Genomic DNA, 25,002 nt, shown 5'->3' with positions numbered 1-25,002 from the left:
GTGAGGTTGTTTCCGCAATTGCACTGGGCGCCTTCGGTTGCTTTAACTAATAAAAAACCGCCATGGGTTTCCACAGCTTGAAGCAAGGCTCTGGGGGAAGCACAAAACCCTGCTTTCCCGCAGGCAGAGCATTTCTACACTATTTCCCCCCTAACTTTGCAACAGAGCCCCTCAGCGCCACTTATTAACCAAGCAGGGCTTCGTTAGCAGCCTTTCCCTCAGTGCCCCTTGCACGAGCCAGATGCTGCATTGCAGGAGTCCCTTAAATGTTAAAACAAGCACTAAAAAAAATCCCCTTAAAAAAATTTGGCACTAAACAAGTTCCTATTTCTTTCAAGGTTTGAGATGTTATCTGCGAAGGGGAGGCAGATCAAACAGCTGCTGCTGGACACCCGGGTCCTCTGGAACATCCTGTTCTCTCTATTTATTTTTTTCCTCAGAAACAGAGGTGGGAGGACAGGAGCTCAGAGCGTTTGCAGCATCTGCCGGTCAGGCTGAGCATTCGCGCCCTTTTGAGCATTGCCAGCAAACTTGCTCACGCCTGGGTAATTTATGTGCAGAGCAGAAATGCAGCTCTTGGAGCTATTTGTGTGCCTGCCATAAGCAGGGAAAATACCGCGTCTTCCTGAGCGCCAAGCTTTGAGGCAGATGTTTACAGATGAATGGGAACTTTATTAGATCGCAGCATGGTTACAGTTTTGGAAATTGCTTTTAATGACATTAATGAGTTTTAGGACTAGGATTTAATATCATTGCCTTTTAAATCTTATCTGCAGTGCACTTAACTGTCGGGCTTATTTGTGAGCAAGCCACTTGCCACTTTGTCACATCCTTGCTCTGCTTCGTAGGGACTAACCAGTCTTAAAATGGGTTGTCCAAGAGTGATAACTGGGGGCCAGGAACAAATCCCCTGCCTTCACTTTCCAAAGAGCAACGGGACAGCAGAAAGGAGCCTTGCTTCTCCACGAGCCCTCTTAAATTCTCTTGGACACTGCTTGCTAATTCTCTAGCAGACTGAGCCCTTAACAAAATAAATTTAAGATAATGCTATTTTATCTGAGCTGGGTTAACCGATACCTAGGTGCAGAGAGCTAGGTATTGTTTTTTCCCTGCATATTCTAAATGCACTCTTTCAAAGCATCAAATAAGTAAATTCAAACATATTTCCTCCCAGCATACGTGAGGATCAGAAAAATAGTAGAAGTTGGAGAAAACGGCTGCTGAAGCCTCCCTGCAGGCACTGAATGGTGTCCCCAGGCACCCTTTGCCTCATTTCAGGTGTTAGTTTTGTCCAAGGTAAGCTGCTTCCTTGTCACTAGGAATTCACCCCAGCCTCCAGTGACACAGTTGCACGCTACCGCGCTGGGCAAGGGGACAGGGACAAGGTGGCATGCTCGTCTTGAAGGTGTGCTGCCAGCACCAGCTTTTCTCGAGTATATCATAGAATCATAGAATGCTTAAGGTTGGAAGGGACCTCTCGAGGTCATCCAGTCCAACCCCCCTGCACACGCAGGGTCACCTAGAGCACGTGGCACAGGACTGCATCCAAGCGGGTTTGGAAGATCTCCAGAGAAGGAGACTCTACAACCTCTCTGGGCAGCCTGTTCCAGTGCTCTGGCACCCTCACTGGTAAGAAATTTTTCCTTAAGTTCATGTGGATTCATCAAATCATGGTTTCTGCTCAGCTGCCGCCAGTGCTGCTGGCCGGGGAGCTGCCTTCGAATCCCTCACGTCTACACTCGGCTTCTGGGCCATTTTGGGACTGCATGGCCAACCTCAACCCCTCGATGCGATACCACCGATGGAAACGCTGCTGAAGAGAGGCACTGAGGGCACAACATCCCATCTGAAAACAAAGCCACCCACATCCCTGGCTTTCCTTTTCCATTGCACAGAGAAATAAAACGGTCAGCGGCTCCCCGTGGCCCAGACCAGGCTCTTCACGAGCCAAGGAGACAAACAACTTCCAGCTCCTGGCCATAAACCAATGGATCACATTCCCTGCCTTCCCAGAAATAACTCCCGCGATGGTCTTGTTCATGCTCCAGCGTTCTCTATTTCTTGAATTTCCTGTAATTTTCCTCAGCCACAATATTATAGGGTTTCTTACTTCTTTTTTTTTTTTTTTTTTTTGCCCCGTTCAGGCACAGCAAAGACTGTAAACATGTGTGTCTTCCCCCTGGTTGTGCTGCAGGTATCACATCGGAAACACGGGAATATCTGGGGGGCATAATAAAGTGGCAAATAAATATGGGGGAGAAGAGCCCCGTTTTACGTGCTGTTTGATCAAAACATGTAGCTTCCCCAGCAAAAAGTTGCATTCTTCAAGGATAAGGCCACCTGGCTCCATTTATTCCAAGACATGGTGGAAGCGCGAGGTATTTATCCGCCCAGATATTTTTAAAGTTCATCTGAATTCTTTTCCCCTTCTCCACCCAAATTGTCCTGCTAAACTCTGCAATTGCGCAAGAGGCAGGAATGGAGAGAAAGAGCTGCAAATCGCCCTTAAAGTCTGGCTTTAAAAGTCAGTGCTTGGTTGCAAACAAAATAGTATTTAGCTGGTATTGCTAAATAAACGAAGAGGCTCAGCTGGAGCCTCTTCAGCCCCAGTTAGCTGGGCTGTTGTCCGTTCTTGCTCCTTGGCTTGAATCTGGAAGCAAAAGAACTAGTGCCCCATAAATTTTGTGATTGGCTGGAAAAAATTGGCTAGAGCTTCTGCTGGGATGTATAAATAGAAAGCAGGGTATTTTAGACCTTTCAGTGTGAAAACAAAGCTCCCAAGGCACGCGAAAATGCACCGAGCCACAGCAGTCATTTTCGCGATTGCAATCTCCAGTGGTGAGTTAGATTTTTTTTTTTTTTTGTAAACATTGATGTTTGTAAACTGCCTTCTCGTTCTTTTACTTTTTTTTTTTTTCCTGAAGTTCATCCCTAAGGATATAGGAGCCGATTTATTTTTGACTGCCATTTTCTTGCTTTTCAAAAATAACCCCCCTCACATTGTAGAACAACCATGGGGAAGCCTCTTGAGTTGGGTTAACACCTGTACTCAAATGATTTGAGGAGCAATATCTATGGCGGCTAGGTAAGAAAGGGCAGATTAAAGTCTATTACTTGCTATCAGCATTTATTTTTCCTTAAAAACCGTTTTACTTAAAGATCAGCTTCCTAAACAAAAAGTGTCCCCTAGATGCTTCTGTATTTAATGTTTTCCCTAGATCCACAGTTACAGCAAAGCCCAGGGCAGCCTTACTATGGATTTCAACAGACCTTCTATCATGTCTTCAAGTTTTCATGTTGCCCTTCATGGACGTTAAAAGCAGCAGCTCTGAAATAACCAGGACTGGGAAACCCTGTTTCTAGCCTTTTGCTCATTTTTGCTCTTCTCCTCTCTTTTTTTCTAGCTGTTGCAGCCCAATGGGCCAACATCTGCCCGAGTCAACCCGCAAACAAGATCAGAGGCTGTGACACCAAGGGCTGCGGCGGATACAACGAGCGCAGGTGAAGATGAGCACTGGAGAAATTCCCAATACAAAACAAAACCTTAAAAAGGTGGAATGGGGCAGGGGCTGGAGGACTTGGCTCCCACCTGGAAGGCTGGTGCGGATCCGCCGTGGATGACCCGGGACACTTTCCTCTTCTCTTGCAGGGGTGGCAAGCGGCACAGAGGGGTGGACGTGGTGTGTGAGGACGGCTCCGCGGTCCACGCGCCCTTCACGGGGAGGATCGAGCGGCGAACGCGGCCCTACGGCAACGGCAATGCCATCGATGACGGGGTGCAGCTCTCCGGGTCAGGTACCGGAGCTCAAAGATGGGCATTTTACAAAGCCCAGTGGTAGAGCACTCCAGTTCCTCTATGAGACTTTAAAATAAGCCCAAAAATCACGAATGCAGCCAGAACTGTAGTTTTATAGCATGGGAGTCCAAGCAAAAAGATAACCTAGAAATCCAGGATTTGGCTCCTGTGAGTCCCATTAAATCCAACCACTACCAGAGGCTAATGGACACTTGAAGCCACTTAATGTTATGAGTCATAGCAGGATCTTGAGTCGTAGCAGAGCAAACCAAGCTACATCCAGATGGATTATCCCCAAATTCTGGCAGAAACCAGAAGCCCTTTTAAAAACAACCTTCCACAGAAACATTTACAGCTGAAGCCCAAACGCAGTTGCAGCCTCCTGTGCACGTAACTGGGCCAGGCTCCGTGTGCCACTGGTGGTGGGAAACATGGATCTGTGCATGGACCAGTGGTTGGTCATCATCCTTTCAAGGGATGAAGGGGACAGTACAGATCAGAGCAATTCATCCTCATAAAAAAATAAATTCAAAGGGGTCAGGCTGGTGCATTGGCATGTTTGGGATAACAAGGGACAGCAGTGTGTCTTTGACTTGCTCATGCAGCTTTCACCCTTGTGATCCCCTTTCTCTACTCTGCTCCTGGTTAATCCATTGCTTTTCCTAAGCTCTCCTCTCAAGGCTATTGCTGCATCCCATTTTCTGCAGCTTTTCCTGCTGCTATAGCTCAAAAGTTCCCATCACCCAGTGTTTCCACTGAATTTTACAATGTTGTTGGGTTCCTGAACCGCTCACAGGAGCGGCAGTTCCCACTCCCTTCTCCATGCCCTGTCAACAGGTTTCTGTGTCAAGATGTTCTACATCAAACCACTCAAGTCAAGCGGCCCCATCAGGAAGGGTGAGAAGATCGGCGTCCTGCTGCCCATGCAAAGCGTGTACCGAGGCATCACCTCCCACGTCCACGTCCAGAACTGCGACCTCACCGACCCCACGCCCCACTTGTGAAGGCCACGAAGGCATTGAAGCAAAGGTTTGGCCTATCTCTTGTGTACCCACTAACTCGCTTGCACACCGATAGTCCCTTGAGTAAAGCAGAAGCCACCAAACCTTGAATGGGGTCTCTGCAAAGGAAAGCCAAGCGCCCACCAACAAAATGCTTCATGCAGGGGAGCTTCATGCAGGGGAGCTTCATGCAGGGGAGCTTCATGCAGGGGAGCAAGAATAAATGCACTATAGATGTCAACATACCCTGCACACTCTCTTGATGTTCACCAGCAACGCAGCGACCTGGGCTGTAACACGCCAGGCCAGCGCATCCCTGCTCTCTTTGCAGCTATATTTCTTCAGTAAGCCCAAATCTTCATTTCACTTCTGTAGGGGAAATTACCTTATTAAAACAATGATTCCTTACAAATTGTTTTGGATTTCTTTGGTGCTTTCACAAAGTTTGCCTGGAGGACAGATGATCCCATCACCCTATTGCAACTCCCAGAGATACTTAGGTAGCACCAGCGACCCGAGTGCTGGAAATGCAAAATATAAATGCAAAAAAGTGGCTGTTGCAGAAGTCCTCGAGGTCTGGGGCGGGAATGGAGCAACCATTTGCCCAAGAGTGGGCAAACTTAGACCATTCCATGTATTTAAGTGTTCTACAGCACAGTATCTATTTAACATAACACCGAAGAGGTCTTTTGGCTGATCAAGTAGCACAACCTGCTGATTTTTCAGTGATACTACAACCTGAACCAGACAGCTAAAACTCATTTAGGCTTTGTGACAAACCTCATCTCATTGCGGCCTCCTAAAGCAATGATAAAGCTTGATTAAATCCCACGTGCCAGCTTGATTTTCACCGTGCTGCTAATTGCACGACTTCTACCACAGTGAATTTCTAAAGCATAATTTGTTTTTTTACAATTCACGCTATTATTCTTTTTCCAGACAAACAGCTTTTGAGGTTTCTAAACACCGTAATGCACATACATCACCTGGAAAGCAAAGCTTGACATGCTTAGCTCACCACCTCACCTGAAACTGATGAGGGATCTTTGTGGAGCTTCTCCTTTATATATATATATATATATATATATTAAAAGGCAGAAAGTTTGGGCCTTCATGTTAGCGACTAATCCCTAGCTGTCCCTCACACCACAGCTGCAAACTGGGCAACCCTGGAAATGTCAAAACGTCCAAAGCTCCTTGTGTCTTCAGCTACCTGCTTCATCATTAACGCTATCACGACTGGGCCTAAATAAACTTTGTTTTATTTGTTAGTAAAATAGTTCATTTACCAAAAGCTCAATTTACTGAAAAACTCATTTACTGAAAACAAGTCTGTGAAAAGCTTTGAGACAAGTAAGTCTGGGAGAAGAAAGACTTACCAGTTCTGTTTGCAAATCCAGAGGTAATTCCGAGACTCAGACAACATCACTGCCACATTAAATTTGGAAACAAAAGAACTGCCCCCAGCTGCTTAAACTTGGCTGAAATGAGAAGTTTGTCTGAATGAAGCTTCTCTTCAAAAACTTGTTATCACTGTATTGTTTTATCTAGTAAAACATGAAACACTTCCTGCTGCTACAAAGTAGGGCCACGGGGAGTTATGAAGGAGTCCAGAGAGCAGTTCTGATAACAGAACTCCCTTCTCTTCCCATCAAAGTCATAGAATCACAGAATGCTCAAGGTTGGAAGGGACCTCTAGGGATCATCTAGTCCATTCCCCTGCACACGCAGGGTCACCTAGAGCACGTGGCACAGGACTGCGTCCAAGTGGCTTTGGAAGATCTCCAGAGAAGGAGACTCCATAACCTCTCTGTCAAGAAATTTTTCCTTAGGTTCCTGTGGAACTTTTGGTGTTTCAGTTTGCGGCCATTACCTCTAGTTCTGTTGGTGGCCACCAGTGAAAAGAGACCAGCACCATCCTCCTCACTGCCTCCCTTGAGGTACTTCTAGACCCTGATTAGCAGTCACAGGGCTCCTGGTGTGAATCCTAGGAAGGATTCATCTGGAGAGGAATCTCCCACTAGGAGAGCCTGGTACATCGTGTTGGCCAGGGATCGTCTTCGCTCCATTTGCTCCTGCCCACGGGCAGGGAAGTGGCCCGACCGCAGCTCCGAGGGGCCACGCAACCCGCTTGTCCCATATCCTTCTGTTACGGGGCGCTCGGCGCAACCACGGGGCCCCTTTCACAACAGCACCTACCGCCTCGCGCACGGACACCTTCATTGCCCAACACGGGGCTGGCGACAAGGGTTTCACCGCTTCCCGGCGCCCAACTGTCCGTGGTGACAAGTCTACTCTGCCAGACCACACAGCAAAGGCAGGCTACATCCCAACTACTGAAACACGCATTTTAAAACTCCTTTTTTTTTTTTTTTTTTTTTTTTTTTTTTGAGACAGATACTTCACCTTCACAAACGTGTCAGTTATGTTGTAAAAAAAAAAGATATCTTGAGCTCTTCATTTAAGAAAGAATCGAGCAAGACATGATGCTATTAAGATCTCTTAAGAAGGAGACACAAAAAGCACATGCTCCCAGCGAGCAGCAAGCTGCAGTAAGCCCAGCAACACAAATGCAGATGTAAAAAATTACTGGCAACTCCGAGCTGTCTAACAAAATACCAAATTGCAATGCAGCAATCAAATAAGCACTGCTCTCACTTTCTCTGACCCCAGAGTCATACTGCAAATCTCTTACCTATAAAAAGTCCAGCTTATTTTATACTCCACGTTTCTTTCTCCAAAGACTCTGTAGAGAGAACAGAGGTGCTGCAGTTCCTCCCTTGGTAATACAACCACCTCATTAGTTTATAAAAGGCTATTAAAGAAACCTGTTTTTTTAGGCAGGTGTCGCTGGGTAAAATTTATACAATGAGAGATGTAAAACCCTACTACTGCAAGCTGGCAATCTGGAGTAAAATGAGGCCTAAAGACCTGGCAGATAGAGACCATTACCACAGACACCATGTTTGGAGGCCCCATGACTGAGAACAACCAGATAAGAGCCAAAACTCATTTATTTTTAAGTGATTTTTGTTCCTAGCAGAAAGGAAAGTGCGGTATCTAGCTAACTAAGCTCAGCAACACTTTGATACCTACATCCTAGGAAATTCTTGACTCTCTCTCATGCTGGTTACACAGGATGCAGTTACTACAGCATGAGCACAGCGCTCACACTGGGCTGCAGGTAGATCAATAAAGCCCCCCAAGGAAGGGCCAAAACATTGAACTGGTGTTAAAGATTTTAAAATAAAGATAATAAAAGATTTTCCCTCCAACTGAAGTCCCTGGTCCATGTTCTCTGTTCCTGAATCTTTGGCCAAAATGCACCCTCACTTCAGGAGGAGGAAGAGAGTTGAGAAATGGTTCAACTGGAGCTTCCTGACCACTGGGATTGCTGCTTCCATCTGTTAGTGTGTGCTAAGAGGCCAATCATTTATCTTTCCCAACCGGCTCTAACAACAGTTGAGTTGGTTGACATCTTTACAGCCTAATATGGCAATATCATCAACTCGAGGTGTAATAGTTTGCTCAAGATTGATTGGCCAAAAAAAAAATGGACTTGCACTTTCCAAAGTACATAAATACCAAAGAGAGCTACTACTCGATGTCTTTGATTTGATCAAAGAACACCCGTGGAACGGCTAAAAGATGTCGGCTCTCAGCCTGATCACTTTGGTCAGCTTGGTGTCCACTGGTGAGTTGCAATTACTCTCTTGTATTTTACTTTTTCTTCAGGTAGGCAGTAAGAAATCAGTGAAATTTCCTCCAATATACACGCTGCTAAAGCCATTTATTGCAATTTAGTTTTATGTAGAATTACTGTAATGTATAATATTATAATTTTTCTAAAATATAAGCGTGGGTGTGCATGGGAATTAGTGCCATACCATACTGAAGTATTTAGAGAATTTTCCCTTCCGGCATTAACAAATATAAAGTGTACATCTTTAGTGTAGTTGAAAGCAATACCTTCATTCATTTTTTATAAATTTAAGTACTACATCATTGCTGTTTAACATTTTACCAATTTGTCATCTTATTCCTCACACATGTTCAGATGCAGAGGTTGCTTTTACATTACATTATTTCCTGTCCTTTCCCCATCTGGAAAACTCTAATCGCACCCATTCTTGTTCCTTAGAGAGAAGCTCTTCCTGCTGTGGTTTTACCTTGAAGAAAAATAAATATTTAAGTGAGACAATTTGATGCAGGTCTTGAGGCAAAGTGTATTCCAAGGAATGATGCAGGTTGGGTGAATAAGGGGGACTAGATTTCACTCATGGAATTTAAGGATAGGATAAAAACCCCAGAAGCCACATGTACAGGTAATGAAGAGAAAGCTGTATTCAATGGCACACAGACAGAAGTGACACACACAAGAGTCACGACAGTTGTCTTCTCTTTTAAGCACACACTGTACTTTGCAGCTTACCAATTCCTATAGCACAATACTAAGAATGCGCTTCAATTTCCCTTCTTTTCCTCTTTTGCTCTTGAAGTTTTTGGCAGTCAGTGGGACATACACCCACCCCAGCAACACAGGCACTGGGCACAGATCTGCAGCGGGAACCCCACCAACAAGATCCGAGGCTGTGACAAATACGGCTGTGGCGGCTACGGTGCTGACAGGTAACGCAGGGTGGTCACTGGGAAGTCACTAGGCGACTTGGGGATTTCTAAATAAAAAAATCCCAACATAAGATTCTGTTTTGCCCTGGAACAAGTGTATTTGTGTGTAGAACAGAGATCCTTTTCAATAGTTATTTTTTCATTGGTTAAAGATGGATTGAAGCCACTAATTTTCCAACTTCTTTGCAGGCATAAAAGCTTAAATTTTTGCCCAAGGTTCAGATCTTGCAGTGTGTGGATATCTGTTCCTAAGGCTGGGCCTGCCAGGCTTCACTCGACACCTTTATGCTTTCAGGCACGGCGGCAAAGGGAAGCACGTGGGGGTGGATGTCATCTGCTCTGATGGAGCAATTGTGTACGCTCCCTTTTCTGGCCAGCTCTCCGGCCCCATCAAGTTCTTTCATAATGGAAATGCCATTGATGATGGAGTCCAAATCACGGGATCAGGCAAGTAACAGCAGCAGCTGCATTATTCACTTGAGTAAGATATTTCTGTTGCTTTTCAAGTTAAGCAAACTCTTGTTTGCTCTCTAATTCCTGTATTTAAATACAACTACAATCACACATCACTAGCAGGAACTACAGCCCTCTTGCTATGCTCTTTTGAAGAGAAGGGAAGCAAACCAACTATACCCAAAATCAAAAAAACTGTAAAAATAAAAATATCAGTAACATGTCCTATGTGGGGAGAATTGTCTCTATTCTGCTGAGAACACTATCCCTATTCTCAGTTTCTCTTTTCTTTCCCCCTTTCCATAAGCGACTCAGAGAATTTTGATTCTAGGTTGCTGGGATCTCTACTGTACTTCTGCTTCCTCACTGCAGTCTCCAGTAAGAGTCCTCTTACATGGAGGACCTCTTGAACAGCACAAGAAAAGCTACACCTGATGTTTCCTGACTTCACTTCTCCTCTGTCTCCAGGTTACTGCGTGAAGCTCGTCTGCATTCACCCTATCAGATACCACGGCACCATCCAGCGAGGGCAGGAACTTGGAAGAATGTTGCCAATGCAGAAAGTATTTCCTGGCATCATCTCTCACATCCACGTTGAAAACTGTGACCGCTCTAATCCTACTGATCTACTCAAACCTGGTAAAAAAAGAAAAAAGTGTGTGCATGTATGTGTGTGTGTGTATATATATATACACACATACATAAAACACAGCAATGATTTCTTCACGATCCTTTTAGGATGATCCTTTACAAATACAAATTTAAAGATTTTGTTAGTAATGCAGAATAGGACTTGAAGACTGAAACACCATTAGGTTGGGCTAAATGAAAAATAGAGCTGAGTATTTTAGTGAAAAGATAACACTCTAGGAAACATGGTAATCCCTTGGCATTTCTCTTTAAAGGGTGTTCCTTAAATCAGATAGCCCTGTATGAAGAAAAAATTAAATCTAGTCTTGATATGCTTATACTGCCACATGAGAGACAAATCCTGTGTTGTGTCAACAACTCCAGCATATTCCTACTAACTAAAATGAAAACAAAGTATTTACAGCTGTGCAGCAGATCCCAGAAACAAAAATGCCATTGATGGAGCCCATCAGATTATTCAGAATCATTCTGATTTCTCGTGTTTCCGTATTTCAAAGTTGTTCCACCATTTCCACAACACGATCGACGCTGGTCAGCCGTATGTGCTGGGAATCCTACAAACGAGATCAGAGGCTGTGACAGATATGGATGTGGATACTACGGAGCTCCAAGGTACTGCAATTAGCATGAGTTTGTTACTGCTCCATTGAAATAGTGGGGTTAGGTCCATTTTAAAACTCAGCTTTGAAGGCTGAGGTAGCAAATTTGGTCATGTTTTCACTACAAAGGTAATGGCAGCAACACAACGGGCTGTCAGAGAGTCATGACATCTGTCTTGGGAGCTTTTTAAGACTCACCTGGGCAAAACCCTGGCCAACCTGACCCCGTGCTGGGACCAGCATTGACTGCAGTGGAGGGCTGGACTGGACGAGCTCCCAAGACACCTAACCCACATTTCTGCCACTGCACATTTCTATCTAAAGGGTTGTAAGAAACATTGGTTGTCAGTGTACGGAACTGCAAATCTAACAATACAGATCATAAAACCTACAGGGCATTACATAATCTACCCTTCCATAAAAACATGATTTAGATTCTTCAACCACAGTCTATGCCAGCACTGTCTTACAACTAACATAACCTTTTTCAGGACAAACGGTAAAGGAAAGCACAGGGGGGTGGATGTCATCTGTGCTGATGGAGCTACAGTGTACGCCCCCTTTTCTGGCCATCTCTCTGGACCCATTAAGTTCTTTCATAATGGAAATGCCATCGATGACGGAGTGCAAATCAGGGGATCTGGTAAATAGCTATTTTTCATTTAGTTCTCCTATCTCAACTTCACGTAGGAGGTGATCCATTGCACCTAAGCAGTGAAGCAAAGTGCATGTTTTGAGCCACAGCATCTTCTATCCATTCACATTCAGAAATTTTTGCTCCTATGTTGAAATCCTGATATAGGGCACCCACTCTTCAATATAACAGGCAAGCTCTCATTTTCAGGACTCTACAGTACTGAAGTTGGGCCCCAAAGTGCAGAAAAAAAGTTTTAAAAAGCAAAGATGTTTTAGTGGATTTCTCTCTAGATCTGTAAAAAGTCTTCAAGCTCTTCTCTTTCCTAAACAAGGAATCCCCATCCTCGCTCCACCTCCTACCCATTTTCCATCTTCCATCAATCCAGTAGCTTTATTCCCTTTATATTCAAAGACCACAGTATTTGGGCTACTTTTATTTATTTATTCTTTTTTCTTAAACCAGGTTTCTGCGTAAAACTGCTCTGCATCCATCCCATTAAATACAACGGTATGATTGAAAAAGGACAAGTCCTTGGGAAAATGCTCCCAATGCAGAGAGTATTTCCTGGTATCACATCCCACATTCATGTGGAGAACTGTGATCACTCAGATCCTACCAGCAACCTCGAAAGGGGGAAGGGACAAAGAACATAAAATGGAAGTGCAGTAAATTCAAAATAAATTCATCTCAGCATCCAAAAAGAACATAAAATGGAAGTGCAGTAAATTCAAAATAAATTCATCTCAGCATCCAAAAGTTGTTTCTCTTCTCATGCGGGCAGCCTACTTAAATGAATGAAGGAAAAATGTTTACCCAGAATAAATAAAAACACAACATTCTGCATTACTACTGATTCAGTACTTTGGGTTTTACATAATATTGCAAGGCCCTAACATTAATATGTGTTGGCAACACTAAAATGCAGGCCTGTTTGGCAGCACCTTTGAGCTGGAGCAAACTATCATTCCTGAATTTAGAGTGTGGTTCCTTTAGTAACAGAGAGACAGAGAAAAAGGACAATATTCCAACAAGCATTTGAAGTTTTCTCCTGTAGTATATTTCTGCATGTAGCCACCAGTGCTTTATTAATGGTGTCAGGTAGGAGCGAGACACGAAGGATTCTGGAACTTCTAAATGTCACCTGTAAGGTTTGTCCAAGCTCTCTCTCGCAGTTGCAGCACATCAAAACATCCTGGAGTTTGCAACAGGAATGGGGAAGGCCAACAATTAAGCTCCTACGTAAACTAGACTGTCCTTCCCTGGGTTTCTCGAGTACAGGATTACTGTAGGACAAAACTCTGCAGAGAGGGGGTGAAATTCAGTGGAACAGACAGGTATCTGTTAGCAGTGCATGTATTAGATTAGTTTATTAAGTTTTCAGTTATAGCAAAGCATGTATCAAACCAAATACTGTCTGGAAATACTTCAACTTTCTGTCCAAAGGTAAATTACAATCCCCTTGATTAATTAAGCACTTGCTTCCATAAAAAGTGCTAGCAAACAGTCGGCTGCCCTTTTTCTGCCTCCCTATCCCACCCTCCTGCCCCACTGTGCAAAAAGCAAAAATGCATTACTGATTCAGACGTGCATTACCTTGTTAATTCCCTTAGCTTAGAGCTGTGAACAAGTCATTGAACTAGCTTGTCCAAGATGATGATAGTTTTAGACAACCCATGGCAGTTATTTTTGCAGGAAAGTTTAACTGTGGAAGAAACTACCTGACATTAGATATAATGTCACGAATACCACCATTCATCAAATGGGACACATCTCATTACAAACAGGAAGATAGACCAACTACAGCAAGAAAATAATTATTGTAATATTTGTATATAATACATTTTAGTTTACAAAGTGTGCAAAGTATCACAAATATACATACTCTACAAATGCCCCCTTCCCTTCCACTGCCCACAAGCAAGGAATACAAGCTTTCTCCTTCAAAAAAACAATTAAGAGTAACAAGCATTAAGAAGTCGTGTGATTCTTTTCCTGGAACAAAAATTTCAGGAACCAGCAACACACGCTCTAGGAATCAGGGCTCACAGTCCTGAGAACTGTGGCAAGTTACTGTGGCAAACTCAGGCAAAGTTGCTACAGATTATTGTGGCCTCTGAATGGCAAATAAGTTTTGGAAGGGCTCTTAACGCTTAATTCCAGGCAGAAGGGGCCTGAAGATCACCGTTTTCCTCTCAAACCTTCCTTCTCACTGGGCATTTTCCTGAAATCCTTCTAATCTCTTAGTAACAGAAGCATGGAACAGCACTCAGACATCAGCGTTTGTAGTCAAAGACTTGGACTGTGTCCAACACAAAAGCTATTCCCTTTATTCTACAGTTCCCAAAGTCTTTTATTGTTGATGTAAATAATCAACCTAGATTCAAACTTTTAAATCCAGCAATTTTAACAAGGTCTCTTTCCCCATCCACTTAAGTGCATAAAATAGAAAAACAACATACTCTACAAAACTGTCTCTACAATTCAGCTAATCTTAAAGTGACTTAAAGTGCAATTCAAAATCAGGAAGGTTTGGGGGGCATAAACTTAATACTTACCACACCACTTTAAGGTACTCGCATCAAGTGAGCTTAAGCTAAATAAAAATACTTACATCAGTTCAGGTTACTCTAATATAAAGTATGAGCCTTTACACTTATAACAAGAACTGTGAAAAATCTGCTGCAGAAAACATCATGGCAAACAACAGGGTTTTCCTGAACTCCCAAGTTTTATCCAGCTCTCCACAAGCTGGATTTGCTCAAGGAGGAAAGCTTCTCTAGTTATCTCCTGACTATGTCAGAAAGTCTAAGCACAAAAAAAAAGTTTAACTTCAATAGATTAAACTGAAACTAAATCAGAGAAGCCTCATTTAACTGAAGTAAAAAAGTACCTGTAAACCATGGACATACTTTCAAGAGCGTCTACAGTTAAGTACACTTAATTGCTATTTCACTATACCATGAACATTCTTGAGTGATTTACTGTTACCCCTATATCCAGGGTCTCAAGGAAGAGAAACTGAAATCTGGGAATATGTTTCCTATATGTTTCCATTTAAAAGTTCCTTACTTGCATAGAGAGCAACACCCTGATCCTAACAGTTTATCCACAGATGTAGACAGTTCACCACGTCGGCATCATATCAGGAAACCACATCCTTCCAAGGTGCTTGGAGACTTCAGAATGAAGCTGATCCAAGTTATAATCGTTATCTGGAATCAACACCTCCTCCATTATAGAGAGCTGGGTGAGCCTGCCACCACACATCTTCACAAACTCGATAAATCCCCTGCAAGTTACTTCACACTCACCAAGCCCCATTGCTGTTAGGTTCTTACAGCGCTCTGCAATCTGCATAAGTTCATCATCCAAAGGCTGAAGTCCATTAGCACAAACCACCAGCTCAATTAACCTCGGGCAATTCATGCCAATACGACCTAACATTGCTTTGCTTACTGCACGGCCAAAGTACAGGTGTGTAACAGGGGTTTCCTCTCTGAAGAAAGCATCAAATTCTTCTTCATACAAGAAAAAATACATCACAATGTTGACTTTGGGGGAGTGTTTAACAAGAGCATCCCAGCTTTGCTTTTTAATGGTATGAAATTCAACTTGTCCAGGATTTTCACTCACAACATCTATCCGAAGGTGTTCGAGATCAACATGTTTTTCACTTGAAAGAGCCAGCAGCAGTTCATCACTTAAAATGTAGTAGTTCAAAGCCAGCTCCTTAAGTCCATGACACTGGTCAGCAACACAAAGAATTCCTGGGAAATAAAAATATTACTTTGTTAAATAAGAGGTGAATATAACTAACAATTCTTTACTGTATAACTTCAGCAAGCGCTAAGTTTACTGGCTTGAGTCTTCGTGCCCATAAGCAAGAACCAGAAGTAGGACAAAGTTCTAAATATCACATCTGTTCACGTGTGGACCCAAAGGCCCTCTGAACTGTCAGGAAATCCTGCAATTTACCTTGGAAGGAGCGAGCCCTTCACCAACTACTGCACCAGAACAGCAACATTTGTACTACCAGATCTGGACACTGGAGGGCACTGCAAAAACTGAAAAGCCCTTTGGTCTTATACTACTAAATTTTGAAGTTTGTACAGTCTCATCTTTCTGTAACACAACTTCAAAGCACTAAAACCTTTTTTTAATAAATTTAACTCAAGGTGTTAAAAACACCTTCTTTATCCCATCAAGCAGCACTTGATCTACAGGTTTTGTGTTTTTATTCCCATAAAACATGAGAATCTCCAGGACTTCTAGAAGATGCAGTCAAGTGAGAAGCACCTCCACGCTGACCAACTACTCCAGTTCATTCAAAGGGACTTTTGTTTTTCCCTTCAAACTTTAGAAACAGCCAAGATTAGGCCAAGAAAAGGCCTATGCTAAAAGACTCAAAAAGGCATGGAAAATACGGATAACATTTCAAACCTAAATCCTATTGTTTCCTACTCTTAATATTACATTTCTCAAATTCACTACTCACCAGCAGGTGACACATAAGGACAACTGCTCATTTTCAGTAGTTTTAGAGTATCGCTATTGTTAGCGACAAGAACTTTCAAAGAAGGATCATCCACGGGTGTGTCGTCAATCTTGATTGATGACAGTGACTTGGAGTTAACAAAAACTACTGTCAGCGCTGAAGCAAAATGAGCCTGTTTGGGGGGGGGGGGGAAAAAAAAGCATGAGAACATAAACCTTATGTATAAGTCAAACTTCTGCATTCAAAGACTTTAGTTTAACTGCAAGATAAAAAAACTGCAAGATAAAAAAAAGTGTCATTTATTTTATCTTCTAGAAAATAACTCTCCTGTGACCTTGCCAAGAGAGAGAAAAAAAGTAAACTAAAAAAAATCTCAATTTTTTCAGTACATTGGAACTAGTGATTGCTGTATCTTTTAATGTGGAAATTAGAAGGATCAACTCTTCTGAATTCAGAAGAGTTTCACTCCTTTATGCTGTGAAGTTAACAACACTACTAAATTTAATGAAGGGAACCTAAATTTATTTCCTCATTTTAGTAGATACAAGAAAACAGACCAATAAATATAGAAGGATTTATTTAAAAAGTATCAGCCAAGTAACTGTTCTCACAAATCTATAATATCAACATCATATACTTTCCTACATAAGCACAACTATTATTATCCAGTTTTCTCTTAAAGTTGTTTAAAGAGTGAATAAATATTTTCCTGAAAAAAAAATTCTCAGTATCTCTACTTATAAAAATACAGTTTGTAGGACATTACCTTAGAGACATTCATGAAGCTTGGTTTTGCTGTAGAAATCAAACCCAGTGTCTTGATAGAACAGTTCACCAACTGAGAAAGGATGTCACAGGCTGCTTCTGCTGACTCTGTGCTACTATCAACCTATAAAAGCAATTTAAGAATCATGTAGTTATTCACTATTACTATTTAGAAACTTAACAGTGTCACAAATACCAAGGAATACAAGCACCACGGCCTGTATTGCACAAGATTTCATTTGCCACCAGGTCAAAGTAACATTAAGTAGAAATTTAACGATAAGAGAAGTTAAAGTATTTTTGGAACTACTGCATTATCAAAATGTACAGCAGAGCATAGGTATTTCTGATATGAGTAATTTAAACCCAGCCCTTCTCTAAGAGCCTCATGCCCATATTTCCTCCTTAGTAACAGGTGTAATTAGTACTGGCATTATGATGGACAGTGGCATGCCACATATGTGTGCATGCATACAAACACTCACTTGACAAGTTAAAGCAGAACTAAAAAGCCTTAGGAAAGCCTAGATACAACTGAGGAAGCTAGTTCAGGTTACTTCGGGGACAATAGCTTAACATATTTAATAATGAGCTGAAGGTCCCCAATGCATCCATAAGCCTGACAGGTAGCTCTAGACAAATCACTGCTCCATCTCAGCTCCCTTAATAACTGATTAGCTCCGTGTCCTGCTACGCAACCCAATCGTGTCCTGCTACGCAACTCCAAGTGTAACAAAGTTCAGCAACAGCATTAATAATACACGTGACTTAAGAAATATTTCCTACAAATAAATTTTTCTTAAATTCTTCTATTTGCAGATTAATCTGTTGAGCACTTCAGCTGCCACTATTATTGCATTCACAATATAAAACCTCCACAGTCTGTATTTGAAAACAAGTCACGTAGCCTTCAGCACAGCATCACATACTGTTACTTTTTCCTTCACTGTACGGGAACTAAGCTGCAGAGGTAGGAAGGAAACAAGGTGTCTGCATGCAAAGGAGTGGTAGCAGCTGTGTTTTTAAAAATATGTTCCAGCCTTTACCTTGAAGCTGACGTACTGCAGATGATCAGCATGCCTCTTGATAATCTGCTGAATGAGATCAGGATGAGTAGACTTTAAATAAGAAGTAGCTGGCTGGCTGAGCTCAAATTCGAACCTCCTCCAGAGTTCCGGGACATGGAAAGTTTCATTCCACCTTCGACAAACGGAGGATGCCCTGGCTCGATCGACTAAAGGCAGAAACTGAAAGATCCTCAGGATGACGTGGTGTGGCAGGCTCCCCCAGCCCGAGCCGGGCAGGCTGGCTTCTCCAAACCGTGCTCCCTGGAAACCAGTCCTCTTTTTCTTAATTTTCTGTGATGTTTGAGGAGCTTCGTTTTCTACCACAGCCTTCTGCCTGGCTCTCTTCATTATGAATGTAATCAGCTTCAGGCACTGGAATAGGCCACTATATTCAGACTGCACAGTTGCTTCTCAGTTTCAAGTACAGAAGGTCTCTAAAAGACAAGAAAACAAAAACAAGCACACGGAAGATGGTAGAATCAGAGAAAAAATATTGTAAGAGTTAACAAGTTCATGAAATTTAAAATATGTTACTATGCAAAACGTCTGTCCTATAACATCATGGATCTCTGTATATTGATAAACAGTTAATGTTAACTCCATTAACTCCAGCTTCCTCTTGAATATTATGACTCAATTCTGAGTTATCTTTCTAACAAAACTTAACCTTCTTACAGAATTTAACATAAGCAACTCATCTCCCAGTAACCAAAGATACATGAGCTAGTAGAAAGGAATGGATGCAGCAAGCAGGCCTGCCAGTGGAGACTTCTGCTTTGAGAAAATGACAGCCAGAAGCGTATTTCTAGTCTATCAAGTCCTAAGGAGTCTTGGTTTGCTGGAAATATAAAAGTAAAGGAGCTGCAGCATGTCCTTGGAATGGCACAGGGAATTATCAAGAGGAAAAGAAGTCACAATAATGTGACCTCACAAAAATAACTTGCATCCTTGGATTTTGCACTATGTCAACATGCATATATTTAGCAGAGAGAAATAAAGTTTCTTAGCCCAACTTTAGCTGAGAATCTAGATGTGAACATAACATTATCAAGTATAACTAGTTCATAAACGAGCGCTTCTTGCATTAGTTTTTATATGATCTAGTGAAGGCATCCAAATTATGATCTACATGTGAATCAACAGAACACACTGTATATTTTTTTCCTGAAAGTCTTCCAAAACAGCCCTCAGAGTATGCCTGGATTTTTCACATTTTTTAATAAATACTAGGTTTCTCAATCGTTAAACACTAAATTAGCTAAAAAAAAGTTTTACTTTAAAAGTCATACTGGTTTAATTCTTATTCCAGCTTGCTTAGTTACTTGGAGCAATTTCCAAATCTGTGCAACAAAAAGAAGCACTGCAGTAAGTAGACGCACTACAGATCAGGTTAAGATCCAAATATACAGAAATTAATTTAAATGCATGTTCAGACCACATGCTTTATTCCACTACAGTTCTGTACTCCACTTTGAGCAGTAGGACTCAACTGACATATCCTTGTCCTAAAGGCTGAAAAATTGTCAGATATGCAAGGAGGGATATTCCGTTTTTATGAAAAGAGAAAGCACACACATCCAAGCAGAATGCTAAACTAGTGACACTCTTCCAATTATTTCCTGAATAGACATGTGTACTTTACATAACAAGTGAGAAAGTGATTAGGTCAGAGAGAACTAGTCGTGCTACTACGCATATTCCAACACATTCCATTCAAAAGCAAAGTAGTATTTGTAATCAATTACTAAGTACCATCGTACTAATTACGCTACTACTAATTGTACTAGTATTACTAACATAGTAAGATGCAAACTTCTTAGGAGCTCAGTATGAAAACACATTGTGGACCATTTTACTGAATCATCTACATGACCACATTTTATAACTTCAAATTCTTTACTTATGTACTTATGCACAACAAACTGGCATTCTGGGTGGGTGTATAAATTGACTGTATAGAACTCTCCTAGCCTTGCGAAATTTAGCTTGGTACAAATACCTGCTTATTTTTTCCTTCTGTCTCCTTAGGTTGCATTAAAAAATTGCTGTTTTCTGGACTTTAGTGTTTAAACATTGAAAAAATAAAATAAATGCTATTGTCTAAAAGAAGCATGATCTCAGTAAAATGCAAGTACCTTAAAAAGGGTAATTTTCCCTTTGCCCTTTGAAACTCATCTGAGCTTCACAGGGGCTGCTTTGGCTCTGACAAGAGATCTGACATCCTACAGCTACCAGAGAGAAGGGGCACAAAAGCTTATCCTGCAGACAAGCTGTAGTACATCCATTTCAGCAACGTACGAGATCCAACAAGGCATGCTCGGCATATGTAGTAACCTAGGCTGCTCTTGTCCTTGACACTATATCCCATTAGAACAGACAAATTCTGAAGTTCTTTTTTTTTTTTTTCTGTATTCTATACTGCAGAATTTTAAAACTAGCAACTTTTTTTTCACGTTTTTTCAAACATGAAGCCCTGATGTGTGAACACTTAAAATTTCATGCAAGAAACACATCGGATTGTATGTGTATCTATGTATTTTAAAATGCAATTGAAGATAACTCAATTATATATAATCAAGGTAGTATTAAATGCGAGGTGGACATGCACACATACCTCCAAGAATGTGGAAGTTCCTGTCAAGTTACCAGCACCTTTTTGGTGTCTGAACATCCATCCCACTGATGAGTCATCCCGTATGTGTGCACGGATTCCTTAACCAGAAGGCAGAGAGGGGTCCCAGAAGATGAACTGACCTGTGAAGCCATGGACCAAAGAAAAGCTCTTCTGCAAATTCTGGGAGACCCTCAGAAAGGACTAAGGCAAGTTGTGGAAACATGACTGGGATGACTAATACTCTCTATGCCGAGATGTGCAAGTAGAACAGAACGTGACAAGTAAATCGGTTTTACCGAATGCTGCTGTCTCAGAACTATCAACTAGCTAATAAAAGGCTGCAGGTGTTCCCACAAACCTTGTTTTGGCGTTACCCATAATTTGAGTCACACTAGTGCTCTTATGCAACATAGGTACAGCTTGCATATTATTTAAAGAGGTTGTGTACCTACATAAGCGTTGATTTTTTTCAGCTAACCATATACTAGTGTGCTGAGAAGGTTACACTGCTCAAAAGATTTGTATCTAAACATACAACATCCAATATCTTAAATTTAAGGACTCTTGGATTTAAACATTACTAAAGTTTACCAAAAGAAGGTATGCTACTGCATCACTATAATCCTTGACAAACTAGCTTGGCTAAACTCTCTCACAACTGGAAAAATACTGATAATGCATAAAGATGCTCCCATATACCACTATGATAGGAGCTACTCTATTTTAATATCAAAGAGCATCTTCTTCCACTATGAATTTGACAAAATATGCCCCAAATTTCCAAATTCAGTTACCCACTTTACATTAACTTACCAATAAAACTGCATCAAATAATAGGGACAACAACATGCAAAATCTACAAGCTGCATCATCATGCTTGTCCAGGATTACAGAGCTGACATGTATTAGTAACTGTGCTTGTAGATGAAATCTGAAGAAGTTTTTAAGATTACTGTGCATTACTTGCACATTTTACATATTCTTCAGCAAAATGTGCTCATCATCCCTTTGCTAACTCTGCATGGCAGGACAAATACAGAGCTAAAATTCATCTGCAAAAGTGCTGCCAGTTTCATAAACATGAGCATACGACATAAACATAAAGCAGATAGGTTGATAATGACATGTGAACAGAAAGATACATAAATAAGATATTGTAACTGAAAAAGAGCGAAACAGAGAGATGTATCCGAAGAGTCAGCACTATGGTGTAGTAACTGTAATTTAATAAACCACACGGCATATTTTGAAGCAACTTTCTCACCTGAAGAACGCTTCCAAGTTAGAACAGGCAATAAAAGAATGAATAGAGGTTGCTGCCGCCATGGGGCATTCAAAAGCATCTGTCCTCCTGTCCAGATAAAATGCCAGAAAAACCTTTATTAATTTAAATAATAATAATCCCAATAGGCCATCCCACGCAAAGAAAACAGAAAAAAATTAAGTTGGCAGTAATCAAGAGGTCCACTATTTTTACCATCCCACTTAAAAACTTAAAAGAGATGCTAAGTAACCTGTTATTCCTTCATTTTGTCCATCTTCCTCAGCTGCTTGCTTTAGTGAATGAGTTTGCATCACCTTAACACAAAGCAACTTACTTAGTATTGTAATTCTGTGAATTGCACAGCTTTCGAAGAAGGCAACTTTTAAAATTAAAGCAGGATGTTGCAACTGCATTTACCCTGTACTGGCCAAGAACACAATGTAAACAGTATAAATTATTCAGCATTTGCTTCTTTAACAGCAAAGTCCAGCAAAGAACACTCCCTGTAAATACTACTGCAACCTGTAAGTTAGGGAACCCTGCAAGTACATTGGAATAAGCAAGTACACTGGAATAAGCGAAGTTTTTTCCTGCCTTTTGCCCTTCACAGGCAATTCTGTCTAATGTTCAAGGGAACCGTAGGACACATGATCCACACACGGCTGCTCTCTTCCACCGTATGGTCCAGCATCCTTGTGCCCAAGATGCCCAGAGTTCCCCCCACTCAGTCCCACAGCAGGAAGCAGGGAATTCCGTAATATCCAGCCTGCGGCCTCCTCCCTATCCCAGGGACCCCATCAGGCAGGCGTATTCCAAACTACTTAATACTACTACACTGTTCTGCAGCCTTCTGAATTTCCTGTTTGAATTAGTTACCTGCAATGGCTAAAGACTTCTAACTAGAGACTACAGCTTTTGCTGGAGTGAACTTCTCTTTCACAGAGTCCCACAGCGCAGATTTAAATATACCTAGGTTACACACACTAGCACTTTATGCTTTTATGCCAGCGTTAAAAGTACCCAAGTCTTATCCTGCATTAAAACAAACAAAAAAAACAGATTACTGAAAGGGTTCTCAAAGCTCCGATAACAGAAATCAGGTGTATGGTCTCATGACATCTCCTTTAAGGTTCAAGGCCACACAGGCCAGCAAAAGCAATTCGAACAGTTACAGCTAAACCAAGCAGGAAGATTAATGAGAACAGCTAGCAGAAATGCTAACAGAGATGCAATCAGATATGAGGTAATGTTAAAGAAACCACTTCTGTTAGAAACCGAATGAGGTTTAGGTCCAAGGTGGAGCTCTCCGGATTGCAATCCAGGATAAACAGCCGCAGCGGAGGCTGGCGGAGTGTTTTGAAGCCCGGCGAGGTTTGGCTAATCTGCTCACACCCTCACGTGTCCCCGTTCGCAAACAGTGCCCGTGTACACAGCTGCTACAGCATCTCCCCCAACAGCCGCGCCGTTCTCAACAAGGGGAAACCTCATGTTCTCAACACCTTTTCTGCCCCAAAAAAGCGATTTTACCAAATTAATTTATTTACTCTACAAAACAACTCTTCGCATGCATCCCGGTTCGTTACATAGCTGCTTTTCAGGGGCCTACCCAAATGGTTGTATGTGTCAGCAACCCTGATTTCTTCCAGATTTTTCTACCATTTTTCCTCCCCCAAGAGCCTCCCCTGACTTCAATACGCAACGTGAGCTCTTTAGACTTTAAAAATAGTAATAATAATAAACCTCCCTGGTTTTGGACATAAGGCTCTGCCTAATGCTCCCGGCAAGGGGCTCCTCAGCACCGCCTGCCAGGAGGAGGTGACGCCGGCCCCCGGACACGGCTACAGCCACCTCGGCCGGTTGTTCCCCACGCGGGAACACGTCGGGAATTCCCAGCGGGGACGCTACACCCCGGATCACGCCGCGGTGAGAAGCGCCTTGCCCCACACCCTCGGCACGAAGCCGCCCCGCCGCCGTTCCAGGGGGATACAAGCCCAAATTTTGCAGGGAGGGGGACCCCGCCACTCCCCCGCCGCCGCTCCCCGGGCCGGGGCGGTTCGGCGGCGCCGAGCGCGGCGCACACGCAGGCGGCAGGGAAGGAAGGAGGGAGCCCGGCGCGGAGCCCCCCGCCGCGTCCACACGTACCCCCGCCGCTCCGCGCCGCGAGGCTCCCCCGCTCCGGCAGGCTCGAGGCGCCGCGAAGAGCCCGGCCGAGCCCTGGCCAAGCCGGGGAGGAGCCGCCGGCGCCGCCGCGCAGGCGCCATGAGCGCCGCCCGCCCCGCGCCGGCGGCGGGAAGCGGCACGTGACGCGGGCGCCATTTCGCGGCGAGGCGAGAGGCGCCGCGCGGCCAAAATGGGGGGGAGGCGGCGGCCCCCTCAGCGCCGTGTCCCCCTCTCGCCTTATGGCCCTGGGCCACCCCTACTTTTATTCATTGCTCCTTTAATTTTTCAATCATCTCCCGACTAGAGGCCATCTCTGGTCGAAGGAGGTGCAGGTCTCCTCACAAACAGTCTGAGCAGCCAAGTTTTTAAGAAGACAAGAGCAATTGCCTCAGTCTCACACCCAGCTGGGACAAAAATGCACCTTTCTGGGCAACTTCATCAATTTGACTGTCAAGAAGTGACAGGGGCAGTTGCTTCTCACAGGAGCCTAGAAAGCCCAGCAGCACATCACAAGCTGTTTGTTTTCTGAGAAACCTGCAGATTTTGAGCCCCCAAAGGAACTATTTAGCACCACTAGCTTCATATTTTCATTTCTAACTGCAGCCATGGACTTCAGAAGCCACTGCTGGAGTCCCAAGAATCTTCTCAGGGGCTGTTTTACACAGACACAGGGTTTTTCTTGTCAGGTCTCTGGAAAGCGACAACACCACAGAAAAGGAGTTCAGTATTTTGGGCCAAATACCCAAACAGACCCAAAACTGAGAAGAGCAATAGCCACCCTTCGGGTGCCGCAGGGTGTCTGCGCACCCCAGTATCGGGCTATCCTAACTGCTCATCCCAGCTTGAACAGAGATGATGTTCAGGCAGGTTT

The 25,002-nt window shown here is 42.9% G+C and overlaps 3 protein-coding genes across 3 annotated transcripts; 2 read left to right on the top strand and 1 right to left on the bottom strand.

Moving 5' to 3' along the window:
• Nucleotides 1–2,355: 2,355 nt before the first annotated feature.
• Nucleotides 2,356–4,800, top strand: LECT2 (leukocyte cell derived chemotaxin 2). Its single transcript, XM_010218855.2, has 4 exons — nt 2,356–2,838; nt 3,405–3,501; nt 3,650–3,795; nt 4,634–4,800. The coding sequence occupies exons 1-4, from the start codon at nt 2,793–2,795 to the stop codon at nt 4,798–4,800; spliced, it is 456 nt and encodes a 151-aa protein (XP_010217157.2). The 5' UTR covers nt 2,356–2,792.
• Nucleotides 4,801–8,411: 3,611 nt separating this feature from the next.
• LOC104571737 (myeloid protein 1-like) lies at nt 8,412–12,459 on the top strand. The gene is made up of 7 exons (XM_010218865.2): nt 8,412–8,491; nt 9,297–9,426; nt 9,722–9,873; nt 10,348–10,518; nt 11,028–11,142; nt 11,621–11,772; nt 12,229–12,459. Exons 1-7 carry the CDS (start codon nt 8,446–8,448, stop codon nt 12,417–12,419), a joined length of 957 nt encoding a protein of 318 aa, XP_010217167.2. The 5' UTR covers nt 8,412–8,445; the 3' UTR covers nt 12,420–12,459.
• Nucleotides 12,460–13,114: 655 nt separating this feature from the next.
• LOC104571718 (F-box/LRR-repeat protein 21) lies at nt 13,115–24,212 on the bottom strand. Its single transcript, XM_088536928.1, has 7 exons — nt 24,114–24,212; nt 21,972–22,058; nt 20,708–20,847; nt 18,073–18,527; nt 17,028–17,150; nt 16,262–16,433; nt 13,115–15,533 (listed from the first exon to the last, which is right to left on the bottom strand). The coding sequence occupies exons 4-7, from the start codon at nt 18,439–18,441 to the stop codon at nt 14,890–14,892; spliced, it is 1,308 nt and encodes a 435-aa protein (XP_088393054.1). The 5' UTR covers nt 18,442–18,527; nt 20,708–20,847; nt 21,972–22,058; nt 24,114–24,212; the 3' UTR covers nt 13,115–14,889.
• Between the last annotated feature and the right edge of the window lie 790 nt (nt 24,213–25,002).

This window comes from Tinamus guttatus, unplaced genomic scaffold, assembly GCF_059628265.1.
Source record: "Tinamus guttatus ecotype Peru unplaced genomic scaffold, ASM5962826v1 Tinamus_guttatus_pri_ptg000710l, whole genome shotgun sequence".
Taxonomy (NCBI): Eukaryota; Metazoa; Chordata; class Aves; order Tinamiformes; family Tinamidae; genus Tinamus; species Tinamus guttatus.
Note: the sequence above shows the minus strand (reverse complement) of the source record. Positions and strands in the feature narration are given on the sequence as shown.